At 47.5% G+C, this 20,667-nt stretch overlaps 5 protein-coding genes across 5 annotated transcripts; 4 read left to right on the forward strand and 1 right to left on the reverse strand.

Annotated features, from left to right (window-relative positions):
• Nucleotides 1–490: 490 nt before the first annotated feature.
• Nucleotides 491–7,540, forward strand: N7537_008956 (ketoacyl-synt-domain-containing protein; the record flags this gene model as incomplete). Its single annotated transcript, XM_056900010.1, has 2 exons — nt 491–6,533; nt 6,600–7,540. 2 exons carry the CDS (start codon nt 491–493, stop codon nt 7,538–7,540), a joined length of 6,984 nt encoding a protein of 2,327 aa, XP_056752086.1.
• Nucleotides 7,541–7,892: 352 nt separating this feature from the next.
• Nucleotides 7,893–9,781, forward strand: N7537_008957 (cytochrome P450; the record flags this gene model as incomplete). The annotated part of the gene is made up of 6 exons (XM_056900011.1): nt 7,893–8,213; nt 8,272–8,900; nt 8,960–9,284; nt 9,353–9,472; nt 9,544–9,633; nt 9,686–9,781. 6 exons carry the CDS (start codon nt 7,893–7,895, stop codon nt 9,779–9,781), a joined length of 1,581 nt encoding a protein of 526 aa, XP_056752087.1.
• A 440-nt stretch (nt 9,782–10,221) lies between these two features.
• Nucleotides 10,222–11,481, forward strand: nscD (prenyltransferase nscD; the record flags this gene model as incomplete). The annotated part of the gene is made up of 2 exons (XM_056900012.1): nt 10,222–10,290; nt 10,354–11,481. The coding sequence occupies 2 exons, from the start codon at nt 10,222–10,224 to the stop codon at nt 11,479–11,481; spliced, it is 1,197 nt and encodes a 398-aa protein (XP_056752088.1).
• Nucleotides 11,482–11,577: 96 nt separating this feature from the next.
• N7537_008959 (uncharacterized protein) lies at nt 11,578–13,205 on the reverse strand (the record flags this gene model as incomplete). The annotated part of the gene is made up of 4 exons (XM_056900013.1): nt 11,578–12,292; nt 12,408–12,717; nt 12,775–12,876; nt 12,941–13,205. The coding sequence occupies 4 exons, from the start codon at nt 13,203–13,205 to the stop codon at nt 11,578–11,580; spliced, it is 1,392 nt and encodes a 463-aa protein (XP_056752089.1).
• A 5,732-nt stretch (nt 13,206–18,937) lies between these two features.
• Nucleotides 18,938–19,201, forward strand: N7537_008960 (uncharacterized protein; the record flags this gene model as incomplete). Its single annotated transcript, XM_056900014.1, has 2 exons — nt 18,938–19,030; nt 19,064–19,201. The coding sequence occupies 2 exons, from the start codon at nt 18,938–18,940 to the stop codon at nt 19,199–19,201; spliced, it is 231 nt and encodes a 76-aa protein (XP_056752090.1).
• Between the last annotated feature and the right edge of the window lie 1,466 nt (nt 19,202–20,667).

Here is a 20,667-nt window from a genome sequence, read left to right on the forward strand (position 1 = left end):
CTCCCGGTAAGTTCAATCTCTTTATAGCAATGAGCCACCTACACAGAGTCTATAGCTGTACCATTCAGCTCTTGTTCAAAGCCAAAAGAATTTTTGCTCCGGGGGGGCTGGGTAGTCATCGTGGACCCGAGTCGGACGTGTTTGGAGAGACCCGAGTTGGGATGAAGATCGCAATTCCAGTCGTGTTTTACTCTCTCGTGTAAGATAACCGCTGCACCGTTGGTGGAAACATGGCTTGTGGTATGATTCGTCGTAGTGCTATTTCGTTCTGGGGGCTCTTTGATGGTGGGGGCACCTAAAAAGACATTTCTGAGGACCCGATTACCGCAGCTTCTATAGCGAACATTTCCGTTGCTGACTTATATAAGAGGATATATCTTGGTGATCTCTTCATATCTCCATTATAATCCCCCTTGGCTCAACAGCTTCAGCTCACAGCATTCCTATTAACAAGGAGGAAACAAACATGACAAAAACGTCCGGATCCACAATGGGTAGTGCCGTACTCGAGGAAGTGTCGCCCAACGCTGTTGCCATCGTCGGTATGGGATGCAGATTCTCCGGAGCTGATTCAGTTGAAGATTACTGGCGTATTTTGGAGAAGGGCCAGTCTATGATGAGCGATCTTCCCAAAGGTCGTTTCCCGGCAAGCGAACATCAACGCAGCACCGACAAGACGGTGTACTTTGGCAACTACCTGGACAGCATCTCAAGGTTCGACAACCGTTTCTTCAAGAAGTCCAGCCGCGAGGCTGCATCTATGGACCCGCAACAGAGGCTTCTCCTTGAAGTTTCGTACGAGGCCTTGGAGTCGAGCGGCTTTTTTGGGCCCCGCGAGCCAGAGTTTGACGTCGGATGTTTTATCGGAGTATGCGCCTCTGAATACAACGATAACGTGGCCAGTCATCCATCCAATGCCTTTTCTGCACTGGGTACATTGAGGGCATTTGTTCCAGGCCGGATCAGCCATTTTTTCGGCCTCACTGGACCATCGATTGCCCTGGACACGGCCTGTTCATCCTCAGCTGTTGCCATTGACGCTGCTTGCAAGGCTATTTTGCACGGTGACTGCAAGAGCGCCATTGCTGGCGGTGTCTCCGTCTTCACAAGCCCTTTCTTCTATCAAAATCTATCCTCTGCATCGTTTCTTAGCTCCACGGGCGCAAGCAAGTCATTTGACGCCAGCGCAGATGGCTACTGCCGTGGGGAGGGTGTCGGTCTCGTCATCCTGAAGCGTCTGTCAGACGCCATTGTGTGTGGCGACAATATTCTCGGCACGATCCTTTCAACCGCAGTCCGCCAAAGCAGCAACAAGGTGCCTATCACCGTCCCCTACAGCCCATCACAGGCAGACCTTTACAGAAAGCTCCTCAGTACTGCTGGAATCACGCCAGAGGCCGTCACATACGTCGAGGCTCATGGCACAGGCACTCCCGTTGGTGACCCTCTCGAATTCGGTGCGATCAAGGAGGTATTTGGCACCCAGTCAAGACCGGATCCGCTATACTTTGCATCGGTCAAGGGTAATATTGGACATACCGAAGGCGCCTCTGGTGTCGCTGGTCTTATCAAAATTATCCTGATGATGCAGCATCGCGCCATTCCAAGACAGGCACATCTCCAGTGTGCGCACCCCAAGATTTCGCTGATACCGGGTCAAATCTACATTCCTACGGAGACTATGCCATGGAATGCAAAAAGGCTTGTCGCATGTGTGAACAACTATGGAGCCGCGGGCAGCATTGCTGCCATGATAGTCGAGCAACCGCCATCGCAAGATGTTGCTACCGCTACATTGTATGGGAGAAATAAGTATCCCCTTGTCATCACCGCCAACAGTCCAAAGAGTCTCAGTGAGAACTGTGCAAAATTGGCTGATTACGTGTCTTCGCTCAATGGACAATCTGCTTCAGGCGCAAGTCTGCTCGCAGATTTTACATTCAACCTCAGCGACAGGCAAAACAGAACCCTGCCCAACATGTTTGCAACAGCCGTCTCTAGCCTATCCGAGCTAGACAGCCAACTTCGTGTAGTGGCTTCCGATCCCGTTTCAACCATCTGTCAACCGAGCCAAAGTCCGAAACCTGTCGTTCTCATCTTCGGTGGCCAGACAGCTCGCACTGTTGGCCTGAGCAAGAGTGTCTATGAGTGCTCGCACGTATTCCGCAAGTACCTCGATGATTGCAACGATGTGATAAAAGGATTTGGCCATAATGGCATATATCCTGACATATTCGACCCGGCTCCGGTTCATGACGTGGTGTCGCTCCAGACGATGCAGTTTGCGCTGCAATATGCTTGCGCACAATCATGGATTGCCTGTGGTCTAAAGGCTAATTGTGTTCTTGGCCACTCATTTGGTCAACTCACCGCCTTGACGGTCTCCGGTGTTCTGTCGCTCGTCGACGGTCTCAAATTGGTACATGGTCGAGGAATACTCATGCGCGACAGTTGGGCTTCTGAGAGCGGCTCTATGCTTGCCCTCGAGGCTGACCGCGCGAGTACAATGCAAATAGTCTCTCAGATACGGACAATTAATTCGCCTTCCAGTTCTGGGATTGAGGTGGCATGCTTTAATGGACCGTCAAGCCATGTCCTCGTTGGATCTTCTGTTGAAATCAGCGCTGCTCTCCAGGCCACGAAGAGGACCAATATTAAAACCAAGGTCTTGGATGTGACTCATGGCTTTCATTCGCGCTTCTGCGATCCCATTCTTCCAGAACTGGAGAGACTCGCGCAGGGGCTTACATTTAACAAGCCCAAGATTCCCTTGGAGACCTGCTCCAACGGGCAACCTTGGAGCGAGGTCACTGCTAAGCTGATCGCTGAGCATACTCGAACACCTGTATACTTCAAGGATGCAGTAAAGCGAATTGAGATGCGGCTCGGCGCATGTACATGGTTAGAAGTTGGATCCAACTCTCCTGTAACAGGTATGGTGCGCCGAGCTCTGGCGGATTTCAAAGACCATTCATTTTGCCCAATCAACTTGTCTCGAGATGACGCCATGAGCGAATTGGTGGACATAACAGTAGGCTTATGGAAGAACGGTGAACATGTTCAATATTGGCCGTTCCACCACATCCAACGTCAGGATTACCGGCATCTGAACTTGCCGCCTTACCAATTTGAAAAGAACGAGCACTGGCTCGACTTTGACCTACAGGCAGGAAATGGTTCAGAGTCAACTGGGACGGTGTCGAAAAGTTCTGAATCGGCCTTAGCCGAGCCGGAGCCGGTCCTTGTTACGTTCGCAGGGTCTCAAGACATTGGCAACGGCCAGAAGCAGACCACCTTTACCATTGACCCACGTTCTGAAGAATGGAAGGTACTTGTTGCCGGTCATTCCGTATTACACGAGTCTCTATGTCCCGCATCAATGTACCTTGAGCTAGTTCTTCGGGCAGCTAAGGATCTGGCAAACATCAACAAAATGACATCTGCTCCGTTCGCCCGTGTGGATGAGCTCGAAATGGCTTCTCCGCTAGGTATGAGTCAGGACAAGATCGTCCAGCTTGTATTAAAGTCATCAGATACTACTGGCCGGAGATTCAATTTCGCTTTCCATTCACAGGGCCGTGCTGTAAAGCCAACTGCTATGCAGACACACGCTGCCGGCAAATGCGAGATTACTCCAGATGATGATACAACTGTTATTGCGGAGTTTGAAAGGACTAGGAAACTACTCCAGCATATTCACAAGGACCAGAGACAAGACCATGTCCAGAGATACGCAGAAATGGCCACGCAGCCGGAAAGCGAGGCAGTCTACGGGTCGGTCGTCTACAAGATCTTCTCCAGGGTAGTCCAATACCATGACTTCTACCAAGGCGTTCGAAGGCTCGCTAGTACCAACGATGGCTTTGTCGCTGCCGAGGTGTCCCTACTAGAGACCCAACCGGGAGTTTCAAAAGATCTTCTATCTTTCCCTGTAGCCATCGACAATTTCTTCCAGGTTCCTGGATTGTTTGCAAACTGTCTGGCACCTTGCCCGTCGGACGAGGTCTTTGTCTCTACCCATGTCGACCGCATCCAGTTGTCGCCCGAGTTTGGCAAGCGACAGACTGAGGGGGGCAGCCCTGCTTGGGACGTTTTTGCCATATCTACCTCCATTGGCGAGAAGGAAAGCTCTAACGATATATTCGTTACGGACAAGGGTACCAATAAACTTGTCTTCATTGTCTTTGGAGCAAAGTTCAGCAGGGTAAAGACGGCAACACTTGCCAAGATCTTGTCTCGCGCCAACCAAAATGAGACTTCCGCGCCTATGAGAAATGAAACAACTCAACGCGGTCGTTTGAATACCGGCAAAGCTCCATTGATCTCGTCTGTGTCGAAGACCCCGACAGTGGTGCTGAGTCAGCCTATACCAGGCCAGCAGCAGCCATCAAGGCAGACTGGACCTCAAGTGGAGGCAATGACAGCTAAGAAAATTCCATCGCCATCATCGCCGGTCATCCAAATGAGGACCCAGTTGCCAAATGTTGAGACGCAGCTTCGGCAAATGCTCAGCGAAATAACCGATGTACCTGCGAATCAGTTCCAGACGACGGTTACCCTAGACCAACTCGGCATCGATTCACTGATGACCACGGAAATTGTATCAGAGGTTCAAGAGGTCTTTAACATAGCAATTGATACGGCTCAACTGTTTGATCTGCAGACTTTTGGATCTTTATGCTCATACCTAGATACACATGAGAGCCGACAAGGGTCCGTCAATTCAGTGGATCAGTCGCCACAAGCCAAGCTTGCACCTCCTCTCCCATCTACCCTGGCCATCTCGTCAGCCGAAGAGCAAGATGTCATTCGTGAGGTTGTGATTGAGCAAACCACATCAGTGGCTAAAAATGCAGGTGTGCCGGACTACGAAGAGCTCGTCGCGCAACTGGCTGGTTTGCTGGGCACTCATCTCGAATGTCCACCTACAGACTTCACAGGACCAACGAACCTCATGGATCACGGTCTGGATTCCCTCCTCAGCATGGAGCTTATGAGTGATATCGAAGAAATCTTTGGTGTTTCGATTGATTCTAAGCTTTTATTGAGCGAGAGCAGCTTCGGGCATCTCGCAGACATCCTCGTCAGCGCCGTCACTTCTCTCCGACCAGCAAGCAGCACAGATTCGACCACGGTCACTTCAACACGGGCGCAGTCAAATGGGATGACAACACCGGGCACCATGACTGACAATAGTGTCGATGGCGGCGATATCTTCACTGCGACTGCCAAGGTGCAGTCTGTTTCGACAACAGCTGTCCTCGATAGCGCAGCTCAGGCATTTGAAAGTATCAAGGGGCACTTCGATAGGTTTGCAGAGCAATATCACTTCAGCGATTTCTACACCAAAGTCGCCGACAAGCAAGCAGACCTGGTTCTAGCTTACGTGGTCGAAGCCTTAGCCGATTTCGGCATCGATCTGAACACACTGAGACCAGGAGAGCAGATCCCACGAATTCTTGTAGCTCCCAAGCATGAAAGTATGATCAAAGTTTTCAACGAGATCCTCCGATGGGGCAAGTTGGCCGACTACGACGGCAAAGAATACGTCCGCTCAGATGCGATCGTACAGAAATTGCCATCCAGCGTCCTGTACAAGGATATCCTGGCACAGTTCCCTCAACATGCCAAAGAACATACGCTACTAAATCTCTGTGGTTCGGACATGTCGAAACTCCTTACTGGCAAGATGGATCCTCTAGCAGTGCTGTTCGGAAACAAATCCAACAGGGAGATCCTGAAAGATGTGTACAGCACTGCGCCCATGTTTGTAATTCACTCGCAGCTACTAACAGACTACCTGGAGGAAGCACTGAGTACATCCTCACCAGGGCCTGATGGAAAGTTCCACATCATGGAGCTTGGGGCTGGAACTGGTGCCACGACGCGCTGCATTGTGGACCGACTGGTGCAGTGCGGGATACCGATCGAGTACACTTTCACCGACATCTCTTCTGCACTTGTCACAGGTGGTAAGCGCAAGTTTGCCCGTTACGACTGCATGAAATACGGCACCGTCGATATCGAAAAGGAGCCACCCGCCCAATACCTGGGACAGTTCGACGTTGTCCTTGCGACCAACTGTATCCATGCAACCCGCAATCTCCAAAACTCCATGGGAAACATTAGCAAGCTACTGCAACCCCACGGTTTTGTGTCGCTAGTCGAGCTTACTACTAGGAACTACTGGCTAGACATGGTCTTTGGCCTCCTTGACGGATGGTGGCTGTACGATGATGGACGTCCTTACGTGCTCGCGACTCCCGAGTTCTGGGAAAATATTATGCTACAGGTCGGTTTCCAGCATGTGTCATGGACGGGCGGCCATACACCCGAATCAGAGGCCGTGAGGGTCATCTCCGGGTTCAAGCAGCCCGTGCAAGATCCATCCTCGTATCGCAGCATGCCGCAGGAGAAGACTGGAAATATTGAGACGGTTGTCTTTGCACATACAGACAAAGATCTTCCACTGAGGGCAGATATCCGCTACCCGTCACCGCAGATGGCGGCCAGATATGATACTTGGGTCACTGGTATGGTATGATCCGGCTTTCCAGCGTAGGAATGTACAGGCCGGAGCTAACAATGCTCTGGTATAGGCTTAGTGATCCACGGAGGAGGTCATGTGATGCTATCGCGTCAAGATATTCGACCACGTCAAATACAACTTCTTCTTGACAATGGTATTTTGCCTGTATCCATTGACTACAGACTCTGCCCAGAGACCACCATCTTAGAAGGACCACTCGTCGATGTCGCCGATGCATATGCCTGGGCACGGAACTCGCTGCCATCTCTGAGTTTGACAAAAACCCGAGTCAATGAGAGACTTGACTGCAGCAGGGCAGTAGTTATCGGCTGGTCCACTGGTGGTACGCTTGCCATGTCTCTGGCGTGGACCTCGATACCACGTGGAATCTCTCCCCCAACAGGCATCCTGGCCTTTTACTGTCCGACCAATTACGAAGATGATTTTTGGCTGAAGCCCAATATGCCAAAACACTCTGACACGTTTGGCGGCGAGTCATACAACGTCATCGACGGAGTTTACAATGCTCCAATCACGGCTTACAATATACCATCCACGACGAAGGCAGCAACAGGGTGGATGGCACCTAAAGATCCTCGCAGCCGAGTTCTCCTTCATATGAACTGGCATGGACAGACTCTTCCTGTCCTTTTCCGCGGGCTACCAGCAGGGCCAAGCGTGCCACAGCAGGTTGCGTCAGCATTCAATCGCCTGCAACAACCACCAAAAGAAGACGTTATCCAGGCTAGTCCCTACGCGCAGATTCTTCAAGGCAATTACAAGTCGCCAACCCACATCGTGTTTGGCACCAGTGATGATCTGATCCCATGGGAACAGGCTCAGCGGACGGTTGCCGCGATGAAAGACGCTGGCATCGAGTCGGGGCTTACAATCGCGCCCGGGGAGCCTCACCTGTTCGACTTATACCGCGATCCCAATGGCTGTCGCTGGGGTTATGTTATGGAAGGCTACAACTTTTTGCTTCAAATTCTGGGGAAGGAAACTGTTTGATACCGTATGGTTTCCAGACGGATGGGCTGTCGCTCTGTAGAAGGCTGGCTTGCATGTAGACTACTGGCATCCAGGATGGAAAAAAGAATTCCGACTATACTAACCCATGACCCTGCTTCCCTCACTTAGTGCTACTCATAACTATTTTATACATAGGGCTCAACGGCTGTTCTCATGGTATCTGCTGGGCCTTAAAATTGGAACTTTGTCGTTGGGACCCGAGTTACATTGGCCACAATAGCTGAGCTCTTGGACCCGAGTGGTCAAGCGTGAGATTTCGCCAGATCAATTAAAACCATATACCATGCCAATCAGGACGGACTTGTAGACCTCATACGACCTCATAATCACCATGCAACTAGCACATATTTGTCTGCCTCTCAGTGACAAAGCTTGCCGACTGGGTGTAATCGTTGCCCTAACAGTAATTGTAGTGATTTCCTTCAATATTCTGCGACTATGGTTTCGCTTGAGGCATATCCCTGGGCCACGGATGTCAGCTCTGACAAACCTCGTCCGACGATCCTGGGTTACGACTGGTGGCGCGCATGATATACACACTGCCCTTCATCGCAAGTATGGCACCGTGGTACGCGTCGGACCCAACGCGGTCATGGTTTCTCAGCCCAAGGCCATTGACACTATCTATGGATTTAAAAATAGACTTGAGAAGGTATCTTGCCCCCTAAATTGAATCAAGCTTTGCTTTTGTTAACGCTACACTTACCAAGTCGGAATTTTACGACTCAATAATGCCAAGAATCAAGGGTGGCAAGCTTCCTGATATTTTTGCAACACGCGACGAAGACATTCATCGGCGGATGAGAAGACCTGTTGCCCGTTTGTTCTCAGTTAGTCATTTGGCAACGTTTGAGTCGACGATGACATCCACTCTGAAACACTTTTTCTCTCGTCTGGATGAATTGTTTGCGAACAAGGACACAGACTTCGATCTCTTCCAATGGATTCAATTCTTTATGTTCGACGTCCTTGGCGAAGTCACTTTCTCTCGGGAGCTAGGCTGCTTGGAAAAAGGTGAAGATGTTGATGGCATCATGGCTAATATATGGGCCTACTTTAGACAGGTTGCTGCTGTAGGTGTCGGCCTCCCAGTTCTACGGCTCGGGTATTGTTGCTTACCAGAATCCCAGAATACCCAAATGCCTTGGCTCGATTATCTCTGGAGAGATAATCCGCTGGTACCTGGTTCGACCAAGAAGAACCCTCTGGCCGAGTTTGGGTTCGCTAGAATCATGGAACGAATGAGCTTGAGCAAAGATGAGAAGCAGAACCTCGGTCAGAAGGATTTCCTATCCTGTTTTCTCGACGAACAGGCCAAGGATTCCACTCTTCCAAGCCTGTACGAACTCCCGAATCAGAACCACCATTATGCAACATGAATTGACGGATATGATATAGATTCGTTCCCACTTGGGTCAACTCTAACATCGTTGCCGGTGCAGACACGACCAGCATCCTGGCCGGCGCCGTCATGTATCATCTTCTCAAAAATCCTTCCTCTCTCGCCAGACTCAAAGAAGAGGTTGATGACGCCGCAGCTAAAGGCCGTCTGTCCAGATATGTAACCTGGAAGGAGTCCAGAGAATTGCAGTATCTGGATGCCTGTGTCAAAGAGGCCACAAGAATGCATCCTCCTTTTTCCCTCCCCTTTGAACGCGTTGTACCCGAGGGTGGTTTGGAAGTCGATGGCCATTATATTCCCCCCGGCACCAGAATCGGAATTGTAAGAATATCCCGAAAGTTGACAAATAACGAGAATTTCGGTTCTAAACTTTGCGTCATAACATATAGAACCCTTGGGCTATGCATCGCGAAGCATCCATGTTTGGTGCGGATCCTGACTCATGGCGACCTGAACGCTGGCTGTGTAGTGAGTCCAAGCGACAAGAAATGAACAATGCGCTTTTAACAGTATGTTCCCATGCCATTCGATTATATTTACATATGCCGGAACTATAGCGGACTGACTCTGCTATATTTAGTTTGGCGCGGGTCATCGAAGCTGCCTTGGAAGGCATTTGGCCTACTTTGAAATCTACAAACTCGTTCCATCTCTGTTGCAACAGTACGATGTAAGTAAAATTCCATTACTATTATTGGGTCTGACCTAACAATTCAAAACAGATTGAATTAGTAAATCCTGTTGGTAACTGGACGGTTGAGAACAAGTGGCTAGCCAAGCCCTCTGGGTTCCAGGTAAAGATCTCATCCCACAACTAGCAACATATACATCATATACAGCATTGTAGCATTTCATTAGATACATCATCCAATCTTTTCACGGTTTTCCAGATTGATTGGCAACATATCTATGTCTTCGTTGGTTATGTAAGATCCGGCCCCGAGTTACGAGGATTCATCTATATAACATTTCGGGTCTAGAGTGATGTCAGCGATCCTATTAGGATAACTCGGGGCCCTTGTTAGTTCGCTTCAAGGTAGCATGAGCGCTATATATATGATAACTAATCCTACAAAAAAACTGTTCTTCCACTGTCATCCTCCATTCTACTCTCGAGAAAATGCCATCTTCATTCACACCGACCCAGTCTGCATCACCGCTCAGGGTGTGGAACTCGCTGGTAAAAAAAAGTCTCCCGCAGGTGGTAAACAAAGATGTTAAGTTGTGGTGGAACCTCACTGGATATCATCTCGCAGTAATGATTGATGCGGCTGGATATTCGATCGAGAAGCAGTATGAGGTGCTTCTTTTCCACTACCACTGGATTGTAAGCCCATATTCTGACATGCCACTATAATCCATAGACAAGTTGATGTTAACAAGAAGCCAGGTGCCTCGACTGGGACCAGCACCAAAGCCCGACGGCACTCCAGTATTTAAATCTCTGATTGCCTATGATGGCTCGCCTTTGGAGTACTCCTGGAAGTGGAACACCACGGTCGGCGAGCCTGACATCCGCTACTCATGGGAGGCGATTGGCAAGGACTCGGGCACAGCATCCGACCCGCTGAACCATGATCCAACGCTGGACTATATGGACAAGGTGACTCAAGTACTTCCCGCAACGGACTACTCATGGTTTCGTCACTTCCTAGCAGAAGTTTACAACCCCGACAGAGAGTTTTATGCCAAGGAGCTGGAAGCCGGCGAGCCGCCAGCCACCACTCTCATGCACGCCATCGAGTATAACAAAAAAGCCGACTTCGGACTCAAGTCATACTTCCTAGCGAGGAAACTGTTCATGGGAGGCGACCCTAACACTCTGCAAGAGTGGGACGATGCCATCGTGAAACTTACCCCTAGCGAGGGCCACCCAGGGAGAGATGCTTTGATGCATTTCATGACCACCAGCCCCGAGGGCAAGCTGATGAAGCCCAACGTAATGGGAATAGACAATATAGATTCATCCAAGTCCCGCCTCAAGATGTACTTCACGTCCACTCACACCAGCTTCAAGTCGGTCCGGGAAATCATGACAATGGGTGGAATCTGCGACATCGCCGAGGACAGCCTGCAGGATCTACGCTCCATGATCACTGCTGTCTTGGGCCTGCCAGCAGATTTCCCCGAGGAGGAGGAGATTTCCGTCGAGGCCACCACCGGCGGCAATACCTGGAAGGACTTTGAGACTCTGTGCGAGGGCTTCATCTACTTCTTCGATATTGCCCCGTTGAATGGCAAGCCGGAGGTCAAGTTTTACTTGACCACTCGCAAGTATGGTGCGGATGATCTGACCATTGCCCGCAACTTGATGGCCTGGATGTACGCACATGGCCGTGGCACGTACTGCGATGGGTATCTTGGCATGTTAGAGAGGCTCTCCGAGCACAGGGGCTTGGAGAATGGCAAGGGAATGCATGCTTACATTAGCTACCAGTGCGCTCAGAAGGGAGAGCCGGACATCAAATCGTACATCTCTCCCGAGTTGTACCACAAGGCCCGATATGCGGGCATCTAATGAAAGACGCCGGAACATCAACGGATAGCCGGGTTGGTAGAATGCCGCATTTCCATGAGACCCAGAAGTCTTTTAGAGTAACGAACATGTCGAATGTCATGACGACTCTCGTGATGGAATATCCCATGAAACCTCTCTGCTCCCCAGTCGTACATGCTCCCATAGATGACGGCCTTGATCTTCGTGCAAACTGAATATCCAAGAAAACCGACTTAGCTCCCGCTGGATGGCACCCCAATTCTCCAGCCCTAGCCGTGTACAATTGTCGGCAATCAATGGCGATAGCCAGTAATGGTCCTTCAAATTTAACACCGATATCCCGCTTATGAAGAGAATCCATAAGATTAAGGACGAATTATAGTCCGAAGACTCTGGTGCTGTGGCGCAGAGGTCTTGCATGGCGCTTTCCAGACCATCAGAAAGAAGGGAGAAGCTGGGACCATCGCGGGTGTACTCAGGTAGCATCGTCGTCATAAATGATAGCATCGCAAGGTATGTCACATGCCCGTAGAGTCCTCCGGGCTTAGTAGTGGGTTTTCTTCGTGGCAAGACATCTACAAGGCGATAAAGGAGCGACAGAAGTGTCTCTGTATAGTCTAGAGGGTCAAGTTTCGGTTTTGACCTTCTCGCCGCTTCGTTGAGCGACTTTGAGAAGCTGAGCAGATCTAGCATTATGGGTGGCATCCAAAAGGTATCTCGGGGAAGATGCCTATTGCTGACATCGTGATCGCATAGGACCGAGTGAATGGGAACTTCATCGCCGCGAAACAATGTGGGTGTTCCATTTTGCATTGCTAATTCAATATCGAGCCTAAAAGTAGTTAGATGAAAACTCATAGACTGTCATTCAGAAGCAGAGAATGCCATAACGAGGGAAAGTGAAGGCAAAGTGAAGGCAGGTCGCGAAAGCAAGCCTTTTCACGTACCTCAATGGCTTCATTGCCAGTGCACGATTTTCTTGCATTAGCCTGGCAATCCCACCCCGCAGCTCAATCATGTGATAGAGCCCGTGGAGATGTACGAGTCCGATTGCAGGCTGGTGATGTACTTGCTGGTAGATGGCGAGACTAACCACAGCAGCTATGGCGCTGTCCGAAACAGAGAAGGGACCCGACAGTTTGATGTTAACCAAAGCGTACGCCTTGGAGATATGATGAAGAGTTCTTGGCGATATTGCTGGTTTCCGCTGGAAGAAGTCAACGTAAGACGCGTTTATAGCCAAAGTGCTGTGGAAATCTGTGTTCCGGGTTGTTAACGGCGCCGTATGAACCTACCGACAATGCTGTCACTCACATGCTTCATCTGCAAGAATGCAGTTGACCCAGATCGACTTTATGATGTCGAACTTAGTACAGAACTGCGGTGGAAATAGCGTATCACTAATATCAAAAAACCCTGTGATTATAATGTTAGACATAATAGGACCTGGATGACCAGCCGAGTAATGAGGGGAGCATACATCGATGCATAAGCCCCATGGACTGGGAGTCGAGCTCTTGAGGGAACGAAGTGACACACAGGTCACTCCAGAGCACCTGTCGCGGGATTACGTATCCGGATTCTGGAGCATATAAGAGCGACTTGAGCTCTGCGACATTCTTCTGCTTCTTGGTGGATCGGCGCTGCTTGCCCGTATTTTTGCCGCGCATGACGTGGGAGCGGATGATGCGCCTGTCAGAGCGGCCAATTCCGCTGAGGCTCTGGTCAATGAACTGCAGCGCCATGGCGATGGTGATAGTTTCATGTTATTCTTGTAACAGTCAGAGCCATCCAGTAGGTTACTTCTTCTAGAATTCGAGGCTTTCAAGGGCCTAAATGGGCAGATGATACAGGGAGTACAGTTAGTTAATAACGAGGAATCAAAGGGAATCATGTTGGGTGTAGTGGTCACGTGACCTGTCACGTGACCCTATGTGCCTAACTCTGAGATTCTGTTAGGATCGCATGGTTTTCATTGGGTAGTAGTAATTGTTGGATCCAGTGGTCACGTGATATGGCACGTGATCCTACATGCCGTAGGACCTCTATGATTGCTATCTCCTATCGTCCCCTACTCTCTCCTTTCCCCTTAGTCAGTTATCACAACCAATAGAATCCATCATTATGTTACGCACTAGCTAACGTATTTCACCACAGAGTGGCCCACCCTACCCAACCCATTAAATTTAAATGCATTTATCTCAACCATAACGCCATTAAATTAAATCAACTAACTAACTGGTCTATCTGGACATGTTTCTCTTCTATGTCCTAGTAATCTGCATATTCCACACCCGCGGGGGGGGCCGCGTACGTGGCTGGATAGTCGATTCTATCCCATGGGGGGAGGGGATTCGGGGGTGGAATCCATTAGGGTTTTGCCGTTAAGTATAGGAGAAAAAAGTGGGGCTACCCCCGAATCCATTAATTTTGACACGCCCGGTGTATTTAGTAGTTAGCGTCGGATAATACTTAGATTTTTAGGAGTTATATCTATAGTAATAAATTTTATATATTTTCGATTTATAGTAGATTTAGTCAGTATTAGTAGAGAAAATTTCGATTGAAATTTAGTAGATATTTTAGTAAGGACTTAGGAAGTAGAGATACGACCGCTATTAACTACCTATAATATTAATATTAGGGTTAATAAATTGATTAGTCTAAGATATAATTAGATAGTTATAAGACTAAGATAAGATTTAGGGGTAATTAGAAGTCCTAGCTATCGTCTAGTTTAATTTCGAAAAACTTCTACTACTTTATCTACCCTAGTTTATTATATAATTTATAAATTTATTATATAAATTTATAGATATATATTACTATATTAATATAGAGAACGAACTTTTTACTAAACCTATAGAATACCCTATTATTATTTATAAACGTTATTAGATCGGCGTTAGGCCTAGTAAAATTAGTCGATATTTACGAGGGATATACTATAAAGCCCTAATAGCCGATAGCCGATAGATATAATATACTATTAAATAGTAGGACGGAGTATAGTAGTATAAATAATAGGAAGTCCCTAAAAGATTAGTTAATTCTATCCCCGGAATTCTAATCTATAACGATAGTATTTTATATTATAGAGATATATAATACGGGTATATAGTTAGGTTAGCTAAGGCGATAAAGAAGTATTAGCGTAAGAAATATAGTTAGACCCTAGCTAATAGTAAAGGTCGTCTTTATATAGTAACCTATAATTCCGCCTAGTAGCAATTTTAGTAATTTAGCTATACGGTTATATACTAATAGGTATTTACCTAAGGTATAGGTAGGTATTATATCTACGTATAGGGCTACCTATCGAGCGAGCTAGTAGGCTAGCCCGTTCCGATAGAATAGCCCGTCTAGTAGGCGTCCTAAATCTATATAGAGCTCGATAAAATAGAAGAACTATACTAGTAGTATATTAACTAGCCTATATAGATCGAAGCCGGCTAGCGAGATAAAGCGAACCTATAGTTATATCGTATATAGTAGGCCGTATATTTAGCTAGTTTAAACCCTAACGATTTAGTCTAGTACGTCTAATAACCTAATCCTAAAGACTAAAGCGAGGAAGTATTAACCACGGCCGCGATTTAGGATTCTATAGCCGCCATAGCCTATATAAGTTAAAAGATTAGCGCGCGTATAGGCCATACTATCTAGATCGAAGCTATATAGGTCGAGCGCGATAAGATACCTAGTAAGCCGCTATAAGCGTATATAGTAGAAGAGGCTATCGTTAAATATAGTATCCCGTGGTAGTAGGTATTAATATTTTTCGTACGTATATAGGTCCTATACGAGTAGAATAGTCCGAAGTATTTATTTACCTAGCGATAATAGCGTACGTAGGAGAAACTATAGAACGAAGCGTAGGCGGTTACCTAGTCTAGCTAACCTAGTTCGCTAGTCTGTAATCCCCTAGATCTAGAGTCCGCTAATAGTTCGCGCGGCGCTAGTCCCGTTCCGAGCTAGGCGAGTAAAGATAAATTTTACTAGTTCGGACGTACGGACCGTAATATACCCGATAATCGGGCGTAATTCGAATTATCCGCTATCGATATAATATATTTAGATTTTTATATAGAATTATTAAACTAGTATATACGGGTAGAGGACTACGAGTATACGTTAATATATATACTAGCGGTATAAGGCCGAGGTAAAGCCGGTTAGCGCGACGCCGATAATTACCTACTAATTTTATCCTAGATTATCAAAGTCGTACGATTTATAATAGTATATAAAGCTATACGATTAGACCCGTAGGCGGGCGAAATAATAAAGATTTTATAAGAATATCGTATAACTAGTACGTAGGAGGGTAAGAGTACGATAGATAAGCTAGGATATATATCGGCGGGTTATAGTTCCCCCCTACTATCTAGCTAAACTATATTAATCCACTTTAGCTAGAATAGTTAGGTATAATCATTCTACGATTAGGTCGTTTTAATAGTCGATAAATTTATAGTCCGCGGTATAGACAGCCTAATATAGTAGATTTTAGATTTACGTATATATAGGTTAAAGATCTATTATAATAGTACGACGCTAGGCTATATAGGATAGATAGATTAGGATCGGTTATATTATAAGGAGCTAACGTTTACGATAGGTTAGTTTAAGGGGTTTATATACTAGTTAGTTAGTAATACGCGGTAGTTATTATTAGACGAGTTAATATTTACGGATATCGCCGATATACCTAAGATCCTATAGAAGATATTATATAACGATCCTATATAGAGTAGCTATAGTTAGAGTTTTTTATAAGATACCTATATACTATAGCCTATAGACGGAGCGAAGTAGATATAGTAGCGGTTATAATAGAAGCCCTAGCTAGCGAAGTAGTTTTTCGAGTATAGAGTACCCTAGATAGCTAAGATCGATTCGTTTATACGACGAGTAGTAGTATTCTATCGGAAGTTAAGTATTACTATCTATATTTATAGCGGATAGCCCGCCTATACGCTAGAACTATTAAGTATTCGATATAAGAATACCGATAGCGGTAGCTACCGGAACGTATTTATCGAGGACGGGATAGTTACGATAGTCACGTCATACTATAAGGGGTTTTACGTATCGAACGATATAAAAATTATCTACCGGTATTTACCATAGGATATTAGGGAGCTAGTAGTATAGTATTTATAGTTAGTATTACCGTTTATCGAGCGAATAGAGCTATATTAGGACTACCGACGCGATAAAGAGAGGAATAACTAGTAAGTATAGTAGTCTAGGGGTCCCGATTAAGGGGTTTACCGACTAACTACCTAGATACTAACGAGCGGTATATATATAGCCCCCCGACCCCGATATATAGCGGGTATAGAGCTTAGAGCGGTTATAGGACGATTTAAAGAGCGAGACTAGCCGGGGGTTAGATAGAGCGATTAATTTAACGGCGTACCGAGATATTACTATTAGGATCAGTCGACGGTATATACGGTATTCTAACTAGTTCCCGAATAACGTATATATAGATAATCGTATACCGGAGGACTAGGACGATACCGACGACGAGGGCGGTATAGGAGCGGAGGAATAGATAGGCTACGTTACAGATTTATAGGTAGCGTATTCGTCGTATATCGTAAGTATAGTATATAGGCGTAAGATTACCGAGTAGCCCGGTACCATAGCATATCGACGGCAGTTATTCCGATTGTCGAGCACGGATTAGCACCGGTTTTTAGGCTTCGTATACGGCGATAGTGAATATATAGACCCCCGCGGAGCCAGCTAGCCGTCGCTATAGGAGATAGAAGCCGAGCGTAGTCGCTAGGACCGTCGGTAGAAGTTATAGGAGATACTAATATAGCCCGAGTTATAGAAGATAATAGGTAACGAGCTAGTCCGGTTCCGCGGTATCTAAGGACCCGCGATTAAGGCGATCCAATAGGGATAGAGTCCGATTATTATAGTAATATCTACCGGCGGCGGTAAGAGCGTATTATTTATATTACCCGCGTAGGTCGCTAGTAGTACGACGGTAGTAGTAGTCCCGCTAATCGTATTACGTAGCGATATATAGCGACGATACTAGCGGTTGAATATCCGATATATTAAATAGGAGAGCCGGTAGCCGGCCGACGATACGAATATCGTGCTAGTTACGCCCGAGTCCGCGCTAGGACCAGATTTTATAGGTTTTTTAAACCGGTAGAGGCTATAGCACCGATTAGATCGGATTGTTATTAACGAGTACCACGTTATATTAAACGACTAGAAGGATTTCCGCCCCGTTATAGCCCGACTAGGGCGGTTAAGTAGGTTTAGAGTATAGATAGTATATATAATAGCGACATTACCACCCCGCGAGGAGAGTAAGATATTCATACGTATCGAGACGACCCGCGAGAAGGTATAGTTATTCCGTACCCGTATAAGTCGCAGTAACGTGGTATACCGGGTAGTTCGTCCCACAGTAGACCGGTAGTATATATTTAGGGACCATTAGATCGAGGCGCCGTAGGTATTATCTATAATCCGCGACCGTATCCGTCGCAGTCGACTAGGTAAGGTAATTGTATATATATCGGTAGTCCGGACGGGACAGATATTAGTAAGCGAGCTAGGGTACGGGATATACCACAGCCGACAATTAGATAAGGCGAGGGTGTTAGGCGAGTTCTAGAGCGGGCAGTCGCTAGTAATCGTAGCTACTAGCGCATTAGGTATAGGGGTAGACATTCCCGATATCCGTTATATTATCTATATTAGGCAGCCACGCACGTTAATAGATTACGCGTAGGAGAGCGGTCGTATAGGCCGTAACGGCCAGCGCAGCGAGGCCATTATTATCTAGCCGGCGAAGACGTAAATGCTAGAGTATATGATCTAGGATATACCAGAGGATAAGGTACGACGTATTCAATAGTATATAGAGGCGGAGCATCCTAGTTATCGAAGATATATATTAGATAGGTATTTAGACGGCACGGTAGATAGATACCGACGAAGTTATTGCGGCGATCACGGTCAAGTAGAGCAGATATATAATAGATATGACCCGGATTAGCTAGCGCACGAGAAGGAGATAGGCGGCACAGCGAGTACGCCTAGGGTTGACGTGGTGGTCGATATAGATACCGACATAAACAGTAGAGTCGAAGATAGTGAGAGCTATATAGAGGATTCCAGCGACGAGCCTATATACGATAGGGGAGTGACCCCATTCGAAGTCAACGTCGACCCTAGGGAGATATAGTAGGTCGACGTAGGGCGATAGGTAACGCGGGACACGATCCGGGCGGCGCAGTCAGGAAGTCGGGTGGCGCAGGCGCGATTACGCAAAGCGGCCAGATACCGAGTGCGGCAGGCCGTTAGTAGGATTTGTGAAGAGAATTTCGAAGAGCATACTAATGTATTCAGCGACGAGGAATGCGACCGGGCAATCGACGGACCCAGGCAGGAATCATCGGCCGACGCAGTACATAGTGAAAGCGACGAGGGATCGGAGATGTTCCAGTCCCAGGCTAGAAGTCCCGGGCAGTCAATACCCAGGCGGATTACCGATAAGCCATACGACAAATTGGAAGGGTTCCAGTCCCAGGTTAGCAGACAACGGAGCCAGACATCCCCCTAGTTCCAACGGGACCCATCGACAACCACCAGTGCGGTCCAGATCAGAAAGCGAGCAGCAATTGACCAGGCGGAGGAGCGTACTGCCCAGCGGGCACAGATTCGGCAGACAGCGAACCAGGAGTTCCAGCGTCAGGACTAGGAGCGGCAGATAGCACGGGTATTATTCTAGCAGGAGCAGGAGCTAATAGGGCCACAAGAAGGGTTTTTAGAACAGCAGGTAGCGCAGTGGGTACAACGGTATTTTTTATGCGAGCAGTAAGGCAGAGCGTACGACCACGAGTTATTCTAGTGTTATGATCCTAGGCACTAGGAGGTACGGCAGTGGATGATAGAAGTGCGCAAGGAGATCCGGGGGCATTGGGCCAAGTTTTGTGGTTGTTATCAATATGGGTTACCGCAGACGATATACAGGAGTTTCCAGAGCCAAGGGCCATGTGTATATCGCAATATGATGATTAGTACGATTGCGATAATGGTGTTTGGGCCGCAGGGCGGCAATAGTGCGGGGGAGGAGGTACGTAAAGGGTGGGCACGGCGGTTAGAGGAGCATGGGGTAGGGATTGAGGACCAGGACGGGCTAGTGCGGTATTTGGGATCGAGACATAGGAACGAGGAGGTGTTTAAATTGGCGGTGGAATTTGTATGGTTACGGCGGGCATGGATAGAGGTCGGCGGGGTTTAGTGTATTGGATGGAAGTTGTAAGGATTATATATATCAAGATGGGATTGCAAAGACGGGGATATTAACGAGATAACGAGTAGATTAACACAAATATATATTTCCAGATATAGTTGTGCAGAGGAAGAAAGTGAGTTTTAAATTTAGATTTGCAGTGATGATTGAATATTATGTAGGGGTCAGGGTTTGGAAGGTAGGATAGAGGCAGGTTTACCGATGGTGAGGGGTGAGGGTTTTGGAAGTTAGAATCGAGGCAGGTTGACATATGGGTTGGGGTGAGGGTTTTGGAAGTTGGGATTGAGGCCGGTTTACAAATAGTCCGGTTCACAGATAGGCATAGGCCAGGGGGTTGGATGTTTGGATTTGAAAGATTTGCATAGGGCAGATCGAGGGGGGAGGGTTTTGGAGGTTGGAATCGAGGCAGGTTTCACATATGGTGAGGGGGCAGGGTTTCGGGAGTTCGGATTGAGGCCAGGTTACAGATGGTCATGGGTCAGGGTTTTGGACATTTGGATTGAAAAGATTCATAGAGGGCAAGATTGAGGGGGGAGGGTTGTGGAAGTTGGGATGGAGGCCGGTTTACACATAGTTATGGGTGAGGGTTTGGAAGGTAGCAACAAGGCAGGAAGAAGGTAGGTCCAGACATTACACATTGCCAGGGGTGAGGGTTTTGGATGTTGGGGTTGGGGAGTGATAATCCAAGGGGTTGGGACAAGTTTGGGGAATTGATACCAGAAGAGTAGTTTGGGTAGTAGTATCCAAGGGTAGAGCAGTTTTGGGCAAGTAGTTTTGGTGAGGGTTTTGGGAGGAAGAGAAGGGCTTAGAAGGCGGGGAAAAAAGGGGGGTTTTTTTTTAAAGGGAATTTTTAGGGTTAGGGTTTAGGGCTTAGGGTTTAGGGTTAGGGTTTAGGGTTTTAGGGTTTAGGG

This window comes from Penicillium hordei (genome assembly GCF_028827395.1).
Source record: "Penicillium hordei strain IBT 12815 chromosome Unknown utg000004l_segment0_segment0, whole genome shotgun sequence".
Lineage (NCBI taxonomy): Eukaryota > Fungi > Ascomycota > Eurotiomycetes > Eurotiales > Aspergillaceae > Penicillium > Penicillium hordei.